General features: G+C 39.5%; 1 protein-coding gene and 1 long non-coding RNA gene across 3 annotated transcripts; both read left to right on the top strand.

Moving 5' to 3' along the window:
• The first annotated feature begins 785 nt into the window (after positions 1 to 785).
• crabp2b (cellular retinoic acid binding protein 2, b) lies at positions 786 to 7,909 on the top strand. Its single transcript, XM_023273235.3, has 4 exons — positions 786 to 993; positions 5,201 to 5,379; positions 5,730 to 5,846; positions 7,598 to 7,909. Exons 1-4 carry the CDS (start codon positions 912 to 914, stop codon positions 7,646 to 7,648), a joined length of 429 nt encoding a protein of 142 aa, XP_023129003.1. The 5' UTR covers positions 786 to 911; the 3' UTR covers positions 7,649 to 7,909.
• Positions 7,910 to 13,658: 5,749 nt separating this feature from the next.
• On the top strand, positions 13,659 to 17,388 carry LOC129350638 (uncharacterized). 2 transcript variants are annotated; one of them, XR_008604105.1, is made up of 5 exons: positions 13,659 to 14,942; positions 15,086 to 15,356; positions 15,500 to 15,770; positions 15,959 to 16,101; positions 17,197 to 17,388. It is a non-coding gene; the product is annotated as an uncharacterized LOC129350638 (long non-coding RNA). The 2 variants fall into 2 exon arrangements; XR_008604104.1 differs by lacking the exon at positions 17,197 to 17,388 and having other exon boundaries at positions 15,959 to 16,181.
• The last annotated feature ends 3,321 nt before the right edge of the window (positions 17,389 to 20,709 follow it).

The following is a 20,709-nucleotide window of genomic DNA, read 5'->3' as shown; positions in this document are numbered from 1 at the left end:
TGTATAAATTACCAAGAAATAAGTAAGCAATGATTCACTGAAGGAGTCTTATGTTTCTGTGAGTCTGTATGTCAGGAACAACAGATTTGTAACCTGTGAATTCGATAAAGACAAGGTGACGGGGAAATGTGAGTCAGAATCTGGTAAATGATTAACTGCTGTTTAATTAGAAGGAATGAAACAGACCATCTCCTCCGTGTGAAATTTTAATTGAGTGATAATGTTGATGGCACTTTCCTGGATGGATGCCTCCAGCTGGATGTCTTATCTTTTGCCTCTTTCATTATGGCTTTCCCACCCCCCAACTCACTAACCCTGATATCTGATTTCACATTCCAGCACTTTAAATGTTGAAAACTTAACTTAACTCATGACTTTAGGCTGGATTTTTACACTTATTCTGTTTACCTGTTTTAAAAAAGGAAAATAAATCAATGAATCCACAGTGTCAGTTATTTTCTGTGACTTTTTTGTGAAATAATTGGGACTAATATTGCACCATCCTGCAGAAGCAATTAACACTTTTCCTTAATATCCGAGCCTGCTGCTTATTAACAGCAAAGCACTTACTGGAAGTGCATTTTCCAGCTCGTATCCAAATCTTTCACCATGCTGACAGAGGTGGGAGGCTACAGTGGGAGTCAGGGGGAGGAGGAGGAGGAGGAGGAGGAGGAGGAGGAGGAGGAGGAGGAGGAGAAGGAGGAGGAGGGAAACGTTCCCTCCCTGCCACCAGCCTCTGCATTGGCTGGACCAGCATCAGATCCAGGCGAGCTGTCAGCCAATGAATGGAGGCACAGATGCAGGCAGAGGAGACGACTTTCCAAACCAGTTAACAGAGAGCGACAGACGCAAGCTGAGAGGAGAGTCTGCAAGCGCAATCTGCTGCAAAATTTACCGCCTCTGCAACCGAAATGGAGAATAAAGTCACAGATTTCTCAGGAAAATGGAAAATGAAGTCTTCGGAAAACTTTGAGGAACTTTTGAAAGCACTCGGTGAGTTCTTTTTCTGGATTATGCTTTCATTTGCTGACTACACTGCAAAAGCTCAAAATCTTACCTAGTCAAAATGTCTCATCCCACTTGATTTAAGATAAATTCACTTAACAAGTGACATTTCAGCAAGATGGAGGGACCTGTTTTAAGACAATGCATCTTAAATATCTTAAGTCAAACAATCTTGAAATTATCTTGTTTTGAGTTGTATTTTACAAGAAAATTCAAAATAAGTTTAATACATCTCAAATTAGGAGGTTACATGAAAGTAAAAATCTGTTTTTGAGTGAAAAATGCTATTTTTTTTTTTAGCATGTCTGGCTTATTTTAGGACACCTAAGCTTGACAATCCTGGTAAAATATAGCTTAAAACAAGTTTTCCCATCTAATTTTAAGATCTCAATATTCTATATATCATATCTTATTTCAAGAAATCTTACCAAGCCATTTTTCACTTGTATTGACAGATTTTTTTTTTTCACTTATTTCAAGGTAAAAGTTCCTTGAAACAAGTTTTTATTCTTGTTTTGAGAGGGGCATTTTTTCCAGTGTAGAAATGAAAATTAAAGCAGCATATAAGTCCTCAGAGACACTATAGATAAAAACAAAATGCCTAAATGCAAAAACTCTGCTGCATGTTGTTGGAAAAGGGATGCATCTCCCTCACAATGACCTGCCACTCATTTTGTCATTTGCCATTATCAGCTGGAAATCCATCCAGCCTCGAGGTCAGCTGGAGAGCCACAGTGGTTCCCTCTGTGGTTAAAAAAGAGGGTTTTGCTGCTGCACTGCTGCACTGCTGCCGTGTTCCTGGGAATATTGGTCATGTTAAGCTGTGCAGTATCCACTTGTAAGTCCTCTCTGGGGAGAGCAGGAGGTCAGAAGTGGGCCATCCAGTGGCATCCATTAAAAATCTGAAGACAAATAGCCTGTGGAGGAATGCTAGATTAGACTCATCTGAAGCAGGGCCCTCCTCATGCGGTTGTAATTAGAGCCAGTGTAAACGGAACTAAGCCTTGACATGGGCCCCAGCAGCCAGCCAGCTCTGAGACTGACTTTCCTCCGCCGCCCGGGGCCTCTCTGACCCAATCTGTGTGTGTCTGAATAAGTGTGTGTTGCTTGTGTTAGTACCGCTGCATGAGCAAATATGGTCTGAAGCGAATCAGATGTGTGGGGTGTCTGATTCTCTCTGAAGTCCACTCCACTCCAACATGAACAATGGCCGAAAACTGAAGGGTCAGCAAGGCAGTTATTTAACCCCCCTGTCGTCCTGCGGGTCAAATTGACCCGTTTTAAAGTTTGAAAATGTAGAAAAAAATATATATATATTTTCACAGTGAAAACTTCTACATTTTCAACATTTCTGGGAAATTTTTGAAAATTTTTTGGTGCAACAAAAGAAATACAAAAAAAAAATGTTTCTTTAAGAACATTCGGAAAAAAATCAACCAAAATCCAGTGAATTTCGATGGATTTTGGTTGATTTTTATGTGAATGTTCTTAAAGAAAATATTAGAACTTTTGCTGATATATATATATGGAATCACTTTAGATATTTTTAGGATTTTTTTGGAAGATTTTTATTTATTTTTTGAAAATATTTACATTTTTAAATTCTCAAAATTTTTAAAAATTTTTATTTCTTGCCAATTTTTTATTATTTTTTTTTTTAAATAAAACTTTCAAGGGAAGCTTTTAAGGAATTTTTGAATTTTTCTTTCTGACAATTTTGCACATTTTTATAAATTTGGGGAATATTTTTCATAGTTTTTGGATTTTTTTCCGACAAGGGAACATTTTTTTTGGTGCCCATAAATGAAGACAACAGGAAGGTTAACAGCACAGCTAACAGTGCTTACATAGAAGCACGTCTGTGGAGATTTGCAATCATTCAGGTCATTGTATTCCTGGGACCTTCACTGGATTTCCCTTTAGGTTCTTGAGGATGTCTCACCTCTCATCCAAGTGGTTTCTTCAGTCCAGAAAGTCCATTTGCTTTTAACTGAAGCTCCTCTGATGTTCATTTAAGCCGTTCATTCTACTTGCACATCAGTAGGTTGGCCATATAATGCAACAACTCAAAATCTTACCAAGTGTATTTGTCTTATTTTTAGTCTCAATGTCTCATCCCACTTGGTGTAAGATAAATTCACTTAACAAGTGACATTTCAGCAAGATGTAGGGACTTGTTTTGAGACAATGCATCTTAAATATCTTGTTAAGTCGAACAATCTTGCAATTATCTTGTTTTAAGTTGTATTTTACAAGAAAAATCAAAATAAGTTTAATACATCTCAAATTAGGAGGTTACATGAAAGCAAAAATCTGTTTTTGAGTGAAAAAATGCTTCTTTTTTTTTTTTTTTTAGCATGTTTGGCTTATTTTAAGACACCTAAACTTGACAATCCTGGTAAAATATAGCTTAAAACAAGTTTTCCCAGCTAATTTTAAGATCTCAATATTTTAAATATCATATCTTATTTCAAGAAATCTCACCAAGCCATTTTTCACTTGTTCTATTGGCAGATTTTTTTCCCACTTATTTCAAGGTAAAAGTTCCTTGAAATAAGTTTTTAGTCTTGTTCTGAGAGGGTCATTTTTTCCAGTGTATTTCTGACAGATTGCACCTTTCTGCAAAAAAAAAAAAAAAAAAATCACATTGCGTTATTCCGTTCTCTCCGTTGCAAATCCACTGATGGATTAATAAACAGGTCTGCCAGGCACAGGCTCAGCGGACCAAAGGTCAGAGGGGCCCAGGGGCCCAGGGGCCCAGGGGGCCAGGGCTTTCATTTGAAGTTACTGTTAACATCAGTCAGTGCAAAAAAGACATAAAATGATGCAAAATACACAAATACAGCTCCACAAAGAAGCCTATGCAACACAGTTCTACTAAAAATGGGCAACACTGGTCAAACACATTGTCCAAAGCATCTTAGCAGAAGGAAAATTGGCAAAAACTCATTGACCACTTGTCCAGTCATGATAAATCTTTATATATACGATCAGGCCGTGTTTGGAAATAGGTCTACCAAAGCATATTGAGCTCAACCCTTGAGAAATGCTACAAATTCTACAAACTTTTCAATTTTTCATGCACATATAAACAAAAATCTGAAGTGCCATATTAATTGATGGATGTAGGTCTGGTATATTTATCATTATCCATTTAATGCCTTTGATCAGAGACATAAAACAATCAAACATTAGCTCCTGTGTAAAGGGAAGCTACCCCTTTATCTCACAATCTGCTGGTGCATATGTCACATATTCTATAGCTGCCTTTGCATGTCCCACAAATTAGTGATTTAAAGGCCCATTCCAGTGGTTTTATATGTTGTGTAAGAGCAGATCTCATGTGCTCTGCATTAGTGGCAACAATTTTCTGAAGGGTACCATACTTTCTTTTTTTAAGATTTATGCCCCTGGTTGTTCAGCACAGCATAAAAAAAAGTCAGCATGCAGAGACTTGAAACTAAGAAGTTCATCACAATAGACTTCCACTGGAGTATTTCTTCATCAAAGTTGTGTCATTATGAGGCAAAGTAGTCACTGTTTTAAAACAGTAACAGGCAGATAGTGGAAGGGAGGCAGGCTTGTACTGAAGTCTACATTTGGTAAGTCAGAATATAGCTCAAAGAATCAAACTTTATCCGGAACCTATCTTCCAAGGTATGGATGAAAATCAACGCTCAGAGATACGATGTTTACGATGGATCAGCATTACAGTGACACACAGCCTCTGAGCAACAATCTACACACTGACAATTTCAAGTTTTGCTGAAGATCTGTTTTTTCTCTTGGTTTTTTTTTGTGTGTGTGTGTGTGTGTGTGTGTGTGTGTGTGTGTGTGTGTGTGTATTAGCCACGGTAATGACAGTGCTTGCCTCCCTGCATGCAAATCTAACCACCAAAACAATTCCCAGGGACACCATCACTACATCCTGGGCTTAGCACTGCCCAAGATGTTTACATTTGGTTCAAAAACATTCAAACAACCAGAATTTTTCCCCCTGTTATAGCAGAATAATACTGAGGCACAGTCAGACCATTCTCCAGCACTGACACAGCACTCTGGAGATCTGATTATGCAACACTATTTGGGCTATAACATTAAAAAAAAAACACTGGAATGCACTTGGATTATATTCATTACACAGCGCCACATCACAGCTGCCAGTTTGATATGAGTTCTGTCTGTGTGTGTTCAGGTGTGAATGTGTTCCTGAGGAAAATTGCAGTGACGGCTGCCTCCAGCCCGGCAGTGGAAATCACCCAGCAGGGAGAGAGCCTGTCCATCAAGACGTCCACCAGCGTCCGAACCACCCATGTGTCCTTCACCGTGGGTCAGTCCTTCAACGAGGCCACGGTGGACGGACGCCCCTGCACGGTTCGCAGCCATTTACTCTCCGTCAAACATTCCTGTTTCATGTCAATACATGCATACCGGAATTTGGCCAAGAACAGCATTACTAGCCACAGTTCTGCACAACAGAAACATATGGAAGTAATTTCAGAGCAACCCCAGCCCTGGTTATAATACAGGGATCTGTTCTGCATTTCTTTATGCTGACTGAGTGATGAAAGACACAGTTCCTGACAGGCAATAAAAATGTTCTGACATGCAGTAATCGGCACACTGAGCTCCAGTTATGACCAAACCCAAACTTTATTATCGGTCTCCAAAAGCCTTTCAGTGATCTCAGTTGTTAATTTTTCTTCCCATGTGAATCCCTACAGAGTTTTCCAAAGTGGGAAACGGACAGAAAGATCAGCTGTGAACAGACTTTACAGAAAGGCGACGGGCCTAAGACGGCGTGGACGCGAGAGCTGACCAATGATGGAGAACTCATACTGGTAATTATTGTGTGCACCACCAATACATACATTTATAGAGTGTTAATAAAGCTGTATTAATGTAGATTATAGACAAGTTTTATAGTAACTTTTAGGTTCTGAGAGTGTAGAATAGTTTGATCAAATGTTCTTGTTTTGTCACTAAAAATGTGGGCTGTCCCAGTTTTAAGGTATGTATTAGAAACAGACCACTAAGTAAACTAGTATTTTACATGACAAGAAAGACCCAGCAACAGAACTTACAAATCGTTGTGGATTCTCTTGACTCCACAACATCATTGCAGTTGTTTTTTAAAATATCTTTTCAAGACTGGAAAAAGAGAAGAATGAAGGAGAACATAGTTATCCCTCCACGGTTTAGTGAACCGCAGATTGATTGCCAACTTTAGCCCGCATTGTGTGAAATACAGTTTTATTGCCGTTGCTACTTTTTGAAGTAGTATTTCTCAATAAATCTTGATGCAAAGCTGCAGTAAAAAGAAAGACAAGACAGACGTGTGTTTTATTCCACACTAAAAGCTGTCGATTTCACTTACATTGACTCTATTCATCCCTCTTTTTTCATTCATCAATAGTAATATTGGATAAATCAATGACTGATTGATCACCAAGCTGTATATGTTGGTTTTAGAAGATCGGGTTTGCAGCTATGCTAACAGCTTTATAATGCTGCATCCATTACCATCTCAGTTGAGTGTTTTAACGTGTTAACTGATGTTAACACTCGAATAAAACTGTTAGTTTTGCAGGTTTATGCTACTAAATAAAAAGATAAAGGATCATCAGAGGGATGCTGTGGACCTAAATTAAAAACAGCTGAGTTGGAAAACACACCGACATTGACGTCCTAGTTTGATATCAAGCTGGAAGTCTCAAGTGTTTTTGACAGAAACTTGTGGAAAAGAACTTGAGAAGTTTACGTGAAACAGCTGGTGAGATGGCTGCAAAGACTCCAATGCTGGCAGTACGATCTAAACACAATCCAATAATAACTCAAATAAAACCAGATATAGCTTACATGGTGTGTTTCTGTCTGTTTTCCTTCTTTATGGTCTATTACAAATGTGTAAAACCCCAAAAAATAGAGATATGGGTTACTTTAATGATACTGCAAGGGCCACAGCTGTCTTAATATTTGGATAATGATAGGGTTCGTCCTCTGAGCACCAGGCATCTAGTAGTTGTTAAGATTTTTTTCACTTCTGACCAACCAGGTGACAATACTAATCTCTAGAGCCATACTTTTAGCTTTGGGTGAACTTCTGCACTGGAATCCAAATCCGACTAACTGGCATTTGCAACCCAAATAGTCTTTCTTATTATTTGAAGGCAAGCTGTTGTATTATCCACATTGGGATAATGGTGGGGTTCATTTTCTAAGCACCATGAATCTCAGTTGCTGGGATTTTTTCCACTTTGGACCAATCAGCTAAAGATAACACCTCTAAAGTCACACTTTTAGCTTTGGGTGACCTTCTGCATTGGAGCACAAATCCAGTTAAGTGACATTTGCAACCCAAATACTCCTTCTTATGATTTAAAAGCTAATTTAACAAACAAAAAAAGTCTGAAAGATGTTCATTCACAACCTTGCAACTCAAACAATGTCTTCAATCATGTTTTTACTCATTAAATTATTAGTATATGGTTTATTTTCCATTAGTTACAGTTTAAAATCACTCAACAAAGGGTGTCTTATCAGAATGTGGTACAAAACTTAAACCTGCCTTTTTGTTGCTGTTTCCTTTCAGACGATGACCGCCGGGGATGTTGTCTGCACCAGAGTTTACGAGAGGGAATGAGGAAATTATTTTCAGCACTGTCATGCAATGCTTCTGTTTTGTGCCTCATGCATGGTTTACATTTACTCGCCTTGTTTACTTCTTCCTCCCAGCCAGTCAGTGTTGGTCAGCTCAAACTGTTCAGAAAAGTTGGCTTTTTTAATGACAAAACTTGCTCTTTATGTGTCGTATAGACATGTTACACATTCCTTTTTGAAAAAAACTGCTTTATTGCAGTGTCCAAAGCCTTTTTAAAAGATGTTAATAAACTGTTTTATACGAGTTTGATGATTCCTTTTCTTGCCTCCTCCCTGCACCTCCCATTCCCATGTCGTATCACTTTACGTTTCTGCTTGCCATTCATACTCTCCTGATTATTCCACACCCTTTCCCCAACATCTTTCCACTCGCAGTCGGGTTCCTTTGTCCTCTGCGTGCTCTCTGCTGTCATAGCTCCCTTCAATATGTGCTCGATTAGCTTCAAAACTTCCAAAGACGGTTCATATTTTACAAAACGTGTTTTTGAGAGATATTTGGCAAAGACGAGGGAGAAACAGGGAGTGGAAAGGAAAATGGGTGAGGGGAAAGAGAGAGCGTTGCCATGAGAAAATTACTTCATAGCATCAGGAGAGGTTACACTTCCTACGCTCCCCTTTCCAGCTGTACCTACTTACAGAATTGATAAAAACTCCCCTCTCTCTTCTTCTTCTGGTGTTGCACCCAAGTACAAAGTGCTAAATGGCTTCCTCTTGTGCAGCGAGACTTCCAGCTGTTCCCTCTCCAAACCTGTTTTTTTAACATACTGGGTGCAAACTAAACATAGAAATAGATTTCAAATGTGAAGAGAGAGCATCGTTAGCTAAATGTGATAGATTTAACAGCACTCACAGTCCCAGAAGTCGACCCTTTGCTCGACTAAAATCCAACACCGAAGGTTCAGTCTGAGACAAGCTTCACCTTGCTGTGAAAAATGAACATTGAGGGTCTCCCAGGCACTTCCTGAGGAGAGAGCTGCTCTGGTTCATAGGCACTGATGGGTTTTCCAGGTTTTTCAAACAGTGTGCAGACAAGCGCCCCTCTGAAGTGCTTCCCGGTTTATATACACAGTGCTGAGCAAGCAGCGGGAGGAAAATCAGGCCTCCAGGAGGAAGAATGATCTCAATAACCTCAGCGGGTAAAATGTGTCTGTGACTCCATCAGTGCTGGAGAAAGTACCCAGATCTTTTTACTCATGAAAAAGTCCTGCAATCAACATGTTGAGGTAAAAGGACAGCTTTAATATTTTAAATGTGAAAAGATTAGATAAAATAAGTTTAAATTGATCTCACAGTGGGGAAATTTGCAGTGTTCCAGCTGCAAAGGGGAGAGAAACATAAGTAGAACGTGAAAGTAAACAAGGAATATACATAAATACTATGGCGACATCATTTACAAAATGAGTCATCTGCTTTGCCACTAATGCACTCTTCCATACTCACCACTGTGATCACTATAAATTGGTGAGGTGGTTCTCCCTTCATACCCGGCGGCTTCACCACTGGTTTCATTTTGTTTACTAGTCAATTCCGGGGAAGACACCTCCGTACCTGTCCTGTCTTCTTCACGCCACCCAGGATTCATATCGTACTAGGTCTAGTGAATACATCAGGCTCATCATCCCCAGTACTTCTACTATTTTTGGCTGTAACTCCTTTCACTTTGCAGCATCTAACAACTGGAACACCTTACAAAATACCGTCAAACTTTCAACTTTGACTCCACTCACCACCTTCAAGCTTTAACTCCAACAGATTGTAGTTGACTGTTGCTCCTGCTGAAAACTTTGCACATACAGGTGCCTTCATTTTAGCACTTGGGTCAATATATAATTGAGGGACTTTTGAAGTCCAGGGGATATATCTTGCATACATTTTTATTAAAAGTAAAAAAAATCTAATGTTTTTATGTTCATTATGATCATGTCTTTACAAATTCCATAATTATTTATTATGGAAACAATCACTTATTAATAAAAAATGATTGGATATCACTAAAATGTCAATTAAATAACAGTCCCAATTTAATAACAACCACCCCCTAATTAGCTAAACAACTTTCTTTTTTGGCAATATATCCAATTTTATATGGAAAATAACAAAATCACTTTCTACTAAGTTCGCCATTACAAAAACGCCTCTCAAGGAAGTGTGTTAATTCCAGATCACATGACCTGCTCCACATGATGTCATTTCCTCCTGAAGAAAAGACTGGCCAGACTCCAAGGCTTTCTGAGTTATTTAATATAAAGTGGTGTGTGAGTCAAGTGTGGATTTATGGCATGTCAACAGGTTTACTACAATATCTTTATAAATAACTTTCAATTTCAATTTTACTTAATTCTATATATAATATTTTAGAAGAATCTTTCTGTAAAAATGCCATGTGGTGTTTTGTTATAGGTAGCCATGTAGATTTTAGGCCTGAAAACAGCAAAAATGTCAACTGTTACAAAAAGACCCGCAAATATAATGACCCACTTAGATCATAGATCAAGGTAATATATTGCAATAAAAATGCCTGAAATGTAGTAGAGTAGATACATAAAGCACCGTGCACTTAAAAAAAAAAAACACAATTTAGTTTGTTAGTCACATTCCACCACTAACAGTTTGTGTCTACGTGGCTGAGAGGGAGAATATTATGTGACCAAGTATGCGTGGCTTACACAACCTCACCCATCACATACAGTGTGAGCTTTTATGTCCTGCAGCCAGAAACTATGTTTTCTAAGGCCTCATGTTATTGTGTAAGTGCTCATCAAAACCGCAGCTCTTTAACTGGTGGGGTTGGAAAGTTCCCTGCAACTTGCTCAATAAAAAAACCGGCACTGCACACACACTGCACACACATTTAAATACACAAGATGCCCGATTGGTTCTAAATGGGCCCTTTGACTGGTGGTTGTTAAGGCTGGTAGAAGCAGTCTGAACCAGTCCCTCCTTAGCCGGGTCACTTCCCACTCAAGACTGTTGTGCCAGTTCATTCCTCAGGCGGTGATGTCATGGAGCACTGCATTGCTCGATTGGCTCAGGAATGCTGTGGTTTTAGGACTGGGAGGCGCCCAAGTCCGGGGTTTGATTTGGGGCCATCTGGATCGATCATGGCAGGACTCATTAGAGGAAATGATGAGTCATAGGAGTCAGCTGACGGACACAGATGCCGCGAGAAGAGGCCACAATGAGAAATGAAGAAGTGAAGGTGAGCAGGATCAGGCAGAAAACACAGAGTTATACACAGAAATTCAGTTACAGCAGATAAACTGAAAAAAAAGTTATGTTGCAAACACATTTAGAGAGTTAAAATGATCGTCTAGTCATGAAGTTCCACTAGTATCCTCATGCTAGATGTGCTTCTTTATGATTCTCCATAAAAATGCAATAAAACCTGTGGAATCCTAGGGCCAGTAACCTCCTAAATCAATCAAATTAATTAATTAACTATCAGAGAATTACTGGACCAGCTCTCCATCTAACGGGTCCGGTTCCCGTAGCCCATATGATACAACCCAGATGGGATCTGAGGAACGTTTAAGCTGGTAAGCGAGAAAATTCGCCTAGCTTCTAACTGCCTCCATCCAGACGCCTATCCTGCTTCCTCTGATAACTAACTCAACTGAGTAGCCACTTTCCAATGGTCAAATTAATTACCAGTCACGTCTGTTAACGGCAGCTTTTCTCTCATCGGATTCTGCACTTGGTAAGTTGCTAGGTCTAAATTTAGAGGTTAAGGAATGGATAACCCCAAGGATAAGTTTAAAAAAAAGCCACCCTCGGGCGTCCGTATAGCTCAACGCGTTAAGCGGCAACCCATGTACAAGGGCTGGTCCCCGACGCAGCTGGCCCGGGTTCGATTCCCGCTCGCGGCCATTTGCTGCATGTCTTCCCCCGACTCTTGTTTCCTGTCTCTCTCTCACTGTACCTATCCAATAAAAAAAAAAAAGGCCAAAAAAAATTTTAAAAAAAAGGCCACCCTCGGCCCCAACGACTAGGTAACCTGACAGAACCAGTTTTAGATGTAATGCACACAGTAACCTCACTTTTTACAAACTGAGAAGATATATGTGGTTAATTCATCATCATGATAAAAATAAATAGAATTTCCAATCTGTTAACTTTAATTGCAGGATAAATGTTTTATTATAAAATTTCAGCAGGAAAAGCAATAGCCCATAAATCATCAGACAACCAATTAAACATTAATATCTATAACAATCCTCTAATATGACTCCTAACTGGAACTATGCTTTTATCTAAGAAGAGCGATAATCACCCAAACTATGTAATTTGGAGGGGGAGAGCAGATGGTGTGGCCACACCTGGCTGCTCACCTGAAGACCGACGCCCCGCTGGGGCTCTGCTCCAGGGAGGAGGTGGAGAGAGAGTTCAGTCCCCATTTAGATCTGCTGGGATCCTTTATGTTGTTTGGCCCAATAAAAACTTTGTTATAATCCACTCTGGTGTTAATCCTTTTGGAAATAATAGAGTTCAGTAATATTCCTTCAGTCAGCGTTATTTTTAGATCAGTCTTTCGTAATCCTCCAACAGTGCAGAAGGAGCAGTCCTTAAATCCATAATTCCCGTGGAAAAGTTATTCCTTTACAGATCATGTTAAATTCTCTTCCAAGTTACGTGGTAACATCCCTCATGCTCAGAACATTGCTGCCTGGCTTGCATCCAGCGACTACCTCGTAACTCTCCCAACAATTCTCTCCAACAGGTGCATTTTATAGCAAACTTCTCTCTCTAGAATTTACATATGCGATGTCAGCATCCAGTTTGCATACATGATGACAGCACACTTTTAATTTACATACGTGATGACAGCATTCATCCCCCTCCTCACTCGTGCACTGCTCCCACCCACCGACCTCATGGCCTCTGCGTGCTCTGGAGGAACCAAAACCTTGGACTGTTTGGCCCTTTCACCCAGTCTCAACTTTCTATTACTGTATTTGTTCCATCCACAGCTAAGAGCAGACCTCCAGTCAGGGAACAGGAGAAGCTGATGTCAGCACCTAATAATCACTGACACCACACTGTACATCTCTGCACAGTGCGCACAGACTTACGCTAAAACCCCCAAAATATATAAAATATATACAGTTCATTAACTTGTGCGGTGACCCAAGTTTGTCTCGTCTTCTCACTTCACCTCCAAGTCAACAACCTCCCAATTTCACAGGGTGATCAAACTCTTCTGTAAACATCTCTATTTCGTAGTAATCAAAACCTTAAAAGCATTTCCATTCTCACAGTAATAAAAACCTTTAACACATCATTTCTCTTGGCAACCCTAGGCCTCACTTCCTACAGTGAGTTGCTGCCCCCATGTGGTTACTCCCTATACCAACATTATAAAAGACAAGTATTAAAATAATCAACTCCCCACTCCTCTGATTTTTACACTATTCAAAATAAGGATTGCATAAAAAAGACATATTCAAAAATAATCAACTCACCACCGTTCCCGGTGAGGTACGCTTCTGATTTCTACACTGTTTCAAATAAATATTGCATAAAAAAGACATTCAAAAAATAATCAACTCATCACCTTTCACAGTGAGATACTCTTCTGATTTCTACGCAGTTTCAAATAAAGATTGTATATATTTAACAAATATAGGCATTTGGTTATTTTACACACATTTATTACGTTAGAGCATGAATTAATGGTAAATCACAGGTTATAATATCATACTGTGCCCCATCATTTGTCTGTTATTCTGCCAGAAGCCCGCACCTATGGCTGACTCGGGGATCTCATACCTCTATGATCTTTGACAAACCCAACAGTGGTATTGATCTCTCAATACTCAAAATGTTGTTATATGAAAAACCACCGTTTATCAGTCAATCCATCTGCTATAAAGTCTTATACCAGATGGAATGAAGGACCTGCGATATATATATATATATATATATATATATATATATATATATATATATATATATATATATATATATATATATATATATGTATGTATACAGAACAATTTGATGCCTCATCTCATTTCCCAGTTTGTACGTCCGCAATCTGAGGAGTCAAGGCAACAGGCATTTCATTTAAATGAGACATCTTTGCCCTGGAGCTGTTGTTTTAATGTGGCATCAGTTAAACACAACGCAGCTGCATCATCTGTCTATTGTTTTGCTATAATATACCCCTGTTATACATTATACTATTTTAAGATCCCTGTCAGGAGCAGAAAAGTGTTCATGATAACTTACAATACATACTTACTCATAATTCAATTCACAATGTGGCAACATGTAACAAGAACGTACAGATGATATCCTTTCATTATTTAGCAAACACTGGCGGTGAAGGATAAAAGGCACAACATACAAAAGAGTACTATACAAACAAAGAGTGACAAGTATTCTGGTGAGATGAGCCTAGAGCCAGAAGTAGTGTGCATGATAACTGTCTTCCATTCAGTTAAGTGTTGGGTTGAATATGAAAAGGCTGTTGTAGGAGTATGTTTTGTTCAGCTTATTAAAACTCATCTTGGTCAAACACACATACAGCTCTCAGGCTTTTCTGCCTATTTCTTGCATTGTTTTAACTCCTGATTCCATTTGAATATAAAGATAACAGCACGATCTCTAGGTTTAAACTAATCTACACTGATTCTTTTTTTTTTTTTTTTTAAAGGCTTTTTGCTGTCTAAAACGGGGAGGAAGTAGCTCAAGGGACATTCAGATTTGTTAATGAAGAGTTATTGGAGTCTTAATTCATTCTGTTTTGTTAATGAAATGAGTAAGAAACCACATTTTCAGAGATTTGAGAACTGATAGGACTGATTATAGAGTTGAATCTGTGAAATCAAATCTTTCAATACTCAGCCTTGTTTTATCATCCTGTTTAATAAAGCTTTAAGTCTGTTGTTTTTAGACTTTCATAGTAAATGACTCCTTAAGTGTTTCACCTTTTTCTCCTGCTGGTTTTTTTTCTTCTTTGCATTTAGCCACACTTTAATCTGTGATTAAAACTTTCTACTGTGTCTCTCTGCTTCCTGACTGTTCCACCTGCCTGCAGTCTGATTGCAGCAATGAGAATCAGCTGCCGTAATTGGCTCACACCAGTCGCCTGTTTGCAATTCCACCTCCCAGCATATAAGCCAGCTCTGTCATTCCCTCCCTGCTCCACCACGGAGTCGCATATCCTGCGTCAGCTCATGACCACCAGAGCTTCTTGGACACGACTCTGCCCTCGTAGCCCTGCCAGTTCCTGTATGGGTTTCCTACCTACCCCTTCAGCTGAGTTTCTTCCCGTTGTAAGTATCCGGTTTTGATGGATTAGTTTAGGTTATTCATTTATGGTTTTCTTAAATTTCCCCTCTGTTGTTAGTTTAGAGTCTTTGTTGAATTTTGTAGCCTTCTCTGTTTTCCTAATCAGATTTTGCTTGTCCGCTTTCAGCCCTTCCTCCCTGACCGTTCCACCTGCCTGCGGTCTGATTGCAGCAATGAGAATCAGCTGCCGTAATTGGCTCACACCAGTCGCCTGTTTGCAATTCCACCTCCCAGCATATAAGCCAGCTCTGTCATTCACTCCCTGCTCCACCATGGACTTGCATATCCTGCGTCAGCTCATGACCACCAGAGCTTCTTGGACACGACTCTGCCCTCGTAGCCCTGCCAGTTCCTGTATGGGTTTCCTACCTACCCCTTCAGCTGAGTTTCTTCCCGTTGTAAGTATCCGGTTTTGATGGATTAGTTTAGGTTATTCATTTATGGTTTTCTTAAATTTCCCCTCTGTTGTTAGTTTAGAGTCTTTGTTGAATTTTGTAGCCTTCTCTGTTTTCCTAATCAGATTTTGCTTGTCCGCTTTCAGCCCTTCCTCCCTGACTGTTCCACCTGCCTGCGGTCTGATTGCAGCAATGAGAATCAGCTGCCGTAATTGGCTCACACCAGTCGCCTGTTTGCAATTCCACCTCCCAGCATATAAGCCAGCTCTGTCATTCACTCTCTGCTCCACCATGGACTTGCATATCCTGCATCAACTCATGACCACCAGAGCTTCTTGGACACGATGCTGCCCTTGTACCCCTGCCAGTTCTTGTTTGGGTTTCCTACCTACCCCTTCAGCTGAGTTTCTTCCTGTGGTAAGTATCCAGTTTTGATGGATTAGTTTAGGTTATTCATGTATAAATCCTCATAAACGTTTAAAACCCACACAGGTGAATTTCCTCATGGATAAAATGCAATGCTTCATATATATGCACTAGTGTGTGGCTTTCAGCTTTCTATACTTCAACACATTTTTTTTTTTTTTGATGTTTTCCTCCCCCAGACCATGTGCTACAAAGCATTACCGGGTAACAAATACACCTGATGAAGATCAGAAATATTCAAGCAGAAACCTTCAGCTTCCACGAAGGTGGAAATCATTCTGCCATGAAGACCTAACAACCTTCAAAGACAATTTGAAAATGGGTAAGAAATGAAAGCACACACTGTTTAGTCTAGACCATCATTTGTGCTGACATCTGTGCTTTTAGATTCTATCAAGACGGGGGGGGGGGGGACTGATAAAAGTGTAGTCTGCGTAAAATACATCACCTGCTTAAGCGTGACTGGCTGGATTTTGAACTGACCTACTGATAAATGTTTCAAAGGTGACGCGGACCTTCCTGGAGGATGTTGCACAAGGAGTTTTGTGATTGTTGCCACATTCTGGTGTCGACTCCACTCCATTCCACTTGACTCCATTTGACTGCACTGATTGCCTTTTGTATTTATAGATCATCGTGAGAAATCGCAAGAATCGATTTTTTTTTTTTTTAATGTTTTGTACAAGTTTGTTGTCAATAAAAACAAAAACCTTTATTGAAAAAATTGTTTGGATTGTAAACTATTGTCACAGGAAGAACGTCAGTCGCTGCAACTTGTTTCTGTTATTGTTGCAGGAAGAACGTCGGGTGCTGCAACTTGGTTCTCTGTCATTGTTGCAGGAAGAACGTCAGTCGCTGCAACTTGTTTCTGTTATTGTTGCAGGAAGAACGTCAGTCGCTGCAACTTGTTTCTCTGTTATTGTTGCAGGAAGAACGTCAGTCGCTGCAACTTGTTTCTGTTATTGTTGCAGGAAGAACGTCGGGTGCTGCAACTTGGTTCTCTGTTATTGTTGCAGGAAGAACGTCAGTTGCTGCAACTTGTTTCTCTGTTATTGTTGCAGGAAGAACGTCAGTCGCTGCAACTTATTTCTGTTATTGTTGCAGGAAGAACGTCGGGTGCTGCAACTTGCTTCTCTGTTATTGTTGCAGGAAGAACGTCAGTCGCTGCAACTTGTTTCTCTGTTATTGTTGCAGGAAGAACGTCAGTCGCTGCAACTTGTTTCTCTGTTATTGTTGCAGGAAGAACGTCAGTCGCTGCAACTTGTTTCTGTTATTGTTGCAGGAAGAACGTCAGTCGCTGCAACTTGTTTTTCTGTTATTGTTGCAGGAAGAACGTCAGTCGCTGCAACTTGTTTGTCTGTTATTGTTGCAGGAAGAACGTCAGTCACTGCAACGTGTTTCTCTGTTATTGTTGCAGGAAGAAGTGCTGCGTCACTCTGCGAAGCGCTGCGTCACTCTGCGAAGCGCTGCTCAACTCAACTCAACTCAACTCAACTCAACTCAACTCAACTCAACTCAACTCAACTCAACTCAACTCAACTCAACTCAACTCAACTCAACTCAACTCAACTCAACTCAACTCAACTCAACTCAACTCAACTCAACTCAACTCAACTCAACTCAACTCAACTCAACTCAACTCAACTCAACTCAACTCAACTCAACTCAACTCAACTCAACTCAACTCAACTCAACTCAACTCAACTCAACTCAACTCAACTCAACTCAACTCAACTCAACTCAACTCAACTCAACTCAACTCAACTCAACTCAACTCAACTCAACTCAACTCAACTCAACTCAACTCAACTCAACTCAACTCAACTCAACTCAACTCAACTCAACTCAACTCAACTCAACTCAACTCAACTCAACTCAACTCAACTCAACTCAACTCAACTCAACTCAACTCAACTCAACTCAACTCAACTCAACTCAACTCAACTCAACTCAACTCAACTCAACTCAACTCAACTCAACTCAACTCAACTCAACTCAACTCAACTCAACTCAACTCAACTCAACTCAACTCAACTCAACTCAACTCAACTCAACTCAACTCAACTCAACTCAACTCAACTCAACTCAACTCAACTCAACTCAACTCAACTCAACTCAACTCAACTCAACTCAACTCAACTCAACTCAACTCAACTCAACTCAACTCAACTCAACTCAACTCAACTCAACTCAACTCAACTCAACTCAACTCAACTCAACTCAACTCAACTCAACTCAACTCAACTCAACTCAACTCAACTCAACTCAACTCAACTCAACTCAACTCAACTCAACTCAACTCAACTCAACTCAACTCAACTCAACTCAACTCAACTCAACTCAACTCAACTCAACTCAACTCAACTCAACTCAACTCAACTCAACTCAACTCAACTCAACTCAACTCAACTCAACTCAACTCAACTCAACTCAACTCAACTCAACTCAACTCAACTCAACTCAACTCAACTCAACTCAACTCAACTCAACTCAACTCAACTCAACTCAACTCAACTCAACTCAACTCAACTCAACTCAACTCAACTCATCACTCAACTCAACTCAACTCAACTCAACTCAACTCAACTCAACTCAACTCAACTCAACTCAACTCAACTCAACTCAACTCAACTCAACTCAACTCAACTCAACTCAACTCAACTCAACTCAACTCAACTCAACTCAACTCAACTCAACTCAACTCAACTCAACTCAACTCAACTCAACTCAACTCAACTCAACTCAACTCAACTCAACTCAACTCAACTCAACTCAACTCAACTCAACTCAACTCAACTCAAACTCAACTCAACTCAACTCAACTCAACTCAACTCAACTCAACTCAACTCAACTCAACTCAACTCAAACTCAACTCAACTCAACTCAACTCAACTCAACTCAACTCAACTCAACTCAACTCAACTCAACTCAACTCAACTCAACTCAACTCAACTCAACTCAACTCAACTCAACTCAACTCAACTCAACTCAACTCAACTCAACTCACTCAACTCAACTCAACTCAACTCAACTCAACTCAACTCAACTCAACTCAACTCAACTCAACTCAACTCAACTCAACTCAACTCAACTCAACTCAACTCAACTCAACTCAACTCAACTCAACTCAACTCAACTCAACTCAACTCAACTCAACTCAACTCAACTCAACTCAACTCAACTCAACTCAACTCAACTCAACTCAACTCAACTCAACTCAACTCAACTCAACTCAACTCAACTCAACTCAACTCAACTCAACTCAACTCAACTCAACTCAACTCAACTCAACTCAACTCAACTCAACTCAACTCAACTCACAACTCAACTCAACTCAACTCAACTCAACTCTCAACTCAACTCAACTCAACTCAACTCAACTCAACTCAACTCAACTCAACTCAACTCAACTCAACTCAACTCAACTCAACTCAACTCAACTCAACTCAACTCAACTCAACTCAACTCAACTCAACTCAACTCAACTCAACTCAACTCAACTCAACTCAACTCAACTCAACTCAACTCAACTCAACTCAACTCAACTCAACTCAACTCAAACTCAACTCAACTCAACTCAACTCAACTCAACTCAACTCAACTCAACTCAACTCAACTCAACTCAACTCAACTCAACTCAACTCAACTCAACTCAACTCAACTCAACTCAACTCAACTCAACTCAGACCGACAAATTCTTCAATGGAAACTCAGTGGTAAACTAAGAATCACTAGACAAGGAGCGCCTGTATAGCTCAGCATGTTAAGTGACTGACCCGTGTACGGGGGCTGGTTGCAGCTGGCCCAGGTTCGATTCCCGCTTGTGGCCATTTGCTACATGTATTCTCCCGTGTCCTGTCTCTCACTGCAACTGTCTGATAAAAAAAGGCCAACAAAAACATTTTTCAAAAAGAATTGCTAGACAAACCATCAATACCACTGCCTTTCCATGTTAAAACTTGCCACAGTCTAACAATATTAAAAATCATTTGTTGACTACAAATGCTCACCTGATTTTATTTTTGTCTACAAACAAGTAACCTGAAGTGCAATTAAATACAGTGTTTCATTTACTAAGAAAGTCTCTTCCCATCACACTCAAAAGTGTTCCTGCAAGAATCACAAACTATGTTCCACATCTAAACCTACTTTTCTAATGTAAGCTTGTTCAAAAAAATGATTTAATTATGGGGTGCCTCAAACTCCTAGCAGCGATTAATTTTGAACTAGGAATACTAACATTATCAGTGAAACATACAGCAGAAAGTATAGCTCTTTTATCAATTAACATCTTCAATTTAAATAATGATGCACTGCATTTTACAAAATATTTTGCTCTCCTATTGATAGGCACACCTTGTAATATATTTCACTCATTTTACCAATTGATCTTCTTTTTTCTATTTATCCTGCCCTCAATTTACTCTGTACAAGTTTCATTTTCTCATGATGAAACAAAAATAAATTAGTTATTTATATAATTTCCTTAAACTACAGAGGTTAAAAGTTTAACACTAGTTTATTTACTACAGAGGCATTACTTTATTTAATATAGTTAACTTTTAACATTATCATTCATTTAAATCCACAGCAGCGGAAATTTTCCTTTCTCAGTATTGAGCACAGCAATACCAAACCATTACATGCTGAAGTCGTATCAAAGAAAAGATCCATTTTATTTAAAAAAAATTTTTTTTGAATTGATCCCTTTCCTTTTTAATACTGTTCATATTAGATTTTCTATAGAGGAATGTTAAACTCTACACTTTACTAAGTTGAAAACATTCCATTCTACTCATTAGCTCCTATGTGCTCTGCAGTCTCTGGCCCAGTGTCTCATTCTCCTACATTTCCACCATCGTCTGCATTTCTGCTCTGTTCAGGAAACGGCCTTCCGACAAAAAGGACGCTGTGGCCCATCTGTGACCT

Source organism: Amphiprion ocellaris, chromosome 15, assembly GCF_022539595.1.
Source record: "Amphiprion ocellaris isolate individual 3 ecotype Okinawa chromosome 15, ASM2253959v1, whole genome shotgun sequence".
Taxonomy (NCBI): Eukaryota; Metazoa; Chordata; class Actinopteri; family Pomacentridae; genus Amphiprion; species Amphiprion ocellaris.
This window is presented reverse-complemented; position numbering and strand designations above follow the sequence as displayed.

Excerpts from the sequence above, each read along its gene's own strand:
- crabp2b (XM_023273235.3), top strand. The coding sequence starts at position 912 with ATGGAGAATAAAGTCACAGATTTCTCAGGAAAATGGAAAATGAAGTCT. Across the intron at positions 994-5,200 it reads GGAACTTTTGAAAGCACTCG|GTGTGAATGTGTTCCTGAGG; the intron begins GTGAGTTCTTTT and ends GTGTGTGTTCAG. Across the intron at positions 5,380-5,729 it reads TGGACGGACGCCCCTGCACG|AGTTTTCCAAAGTGGGAAAC; the intron begins GTTCGCAGCCAT and ends GAATCCCTACAG.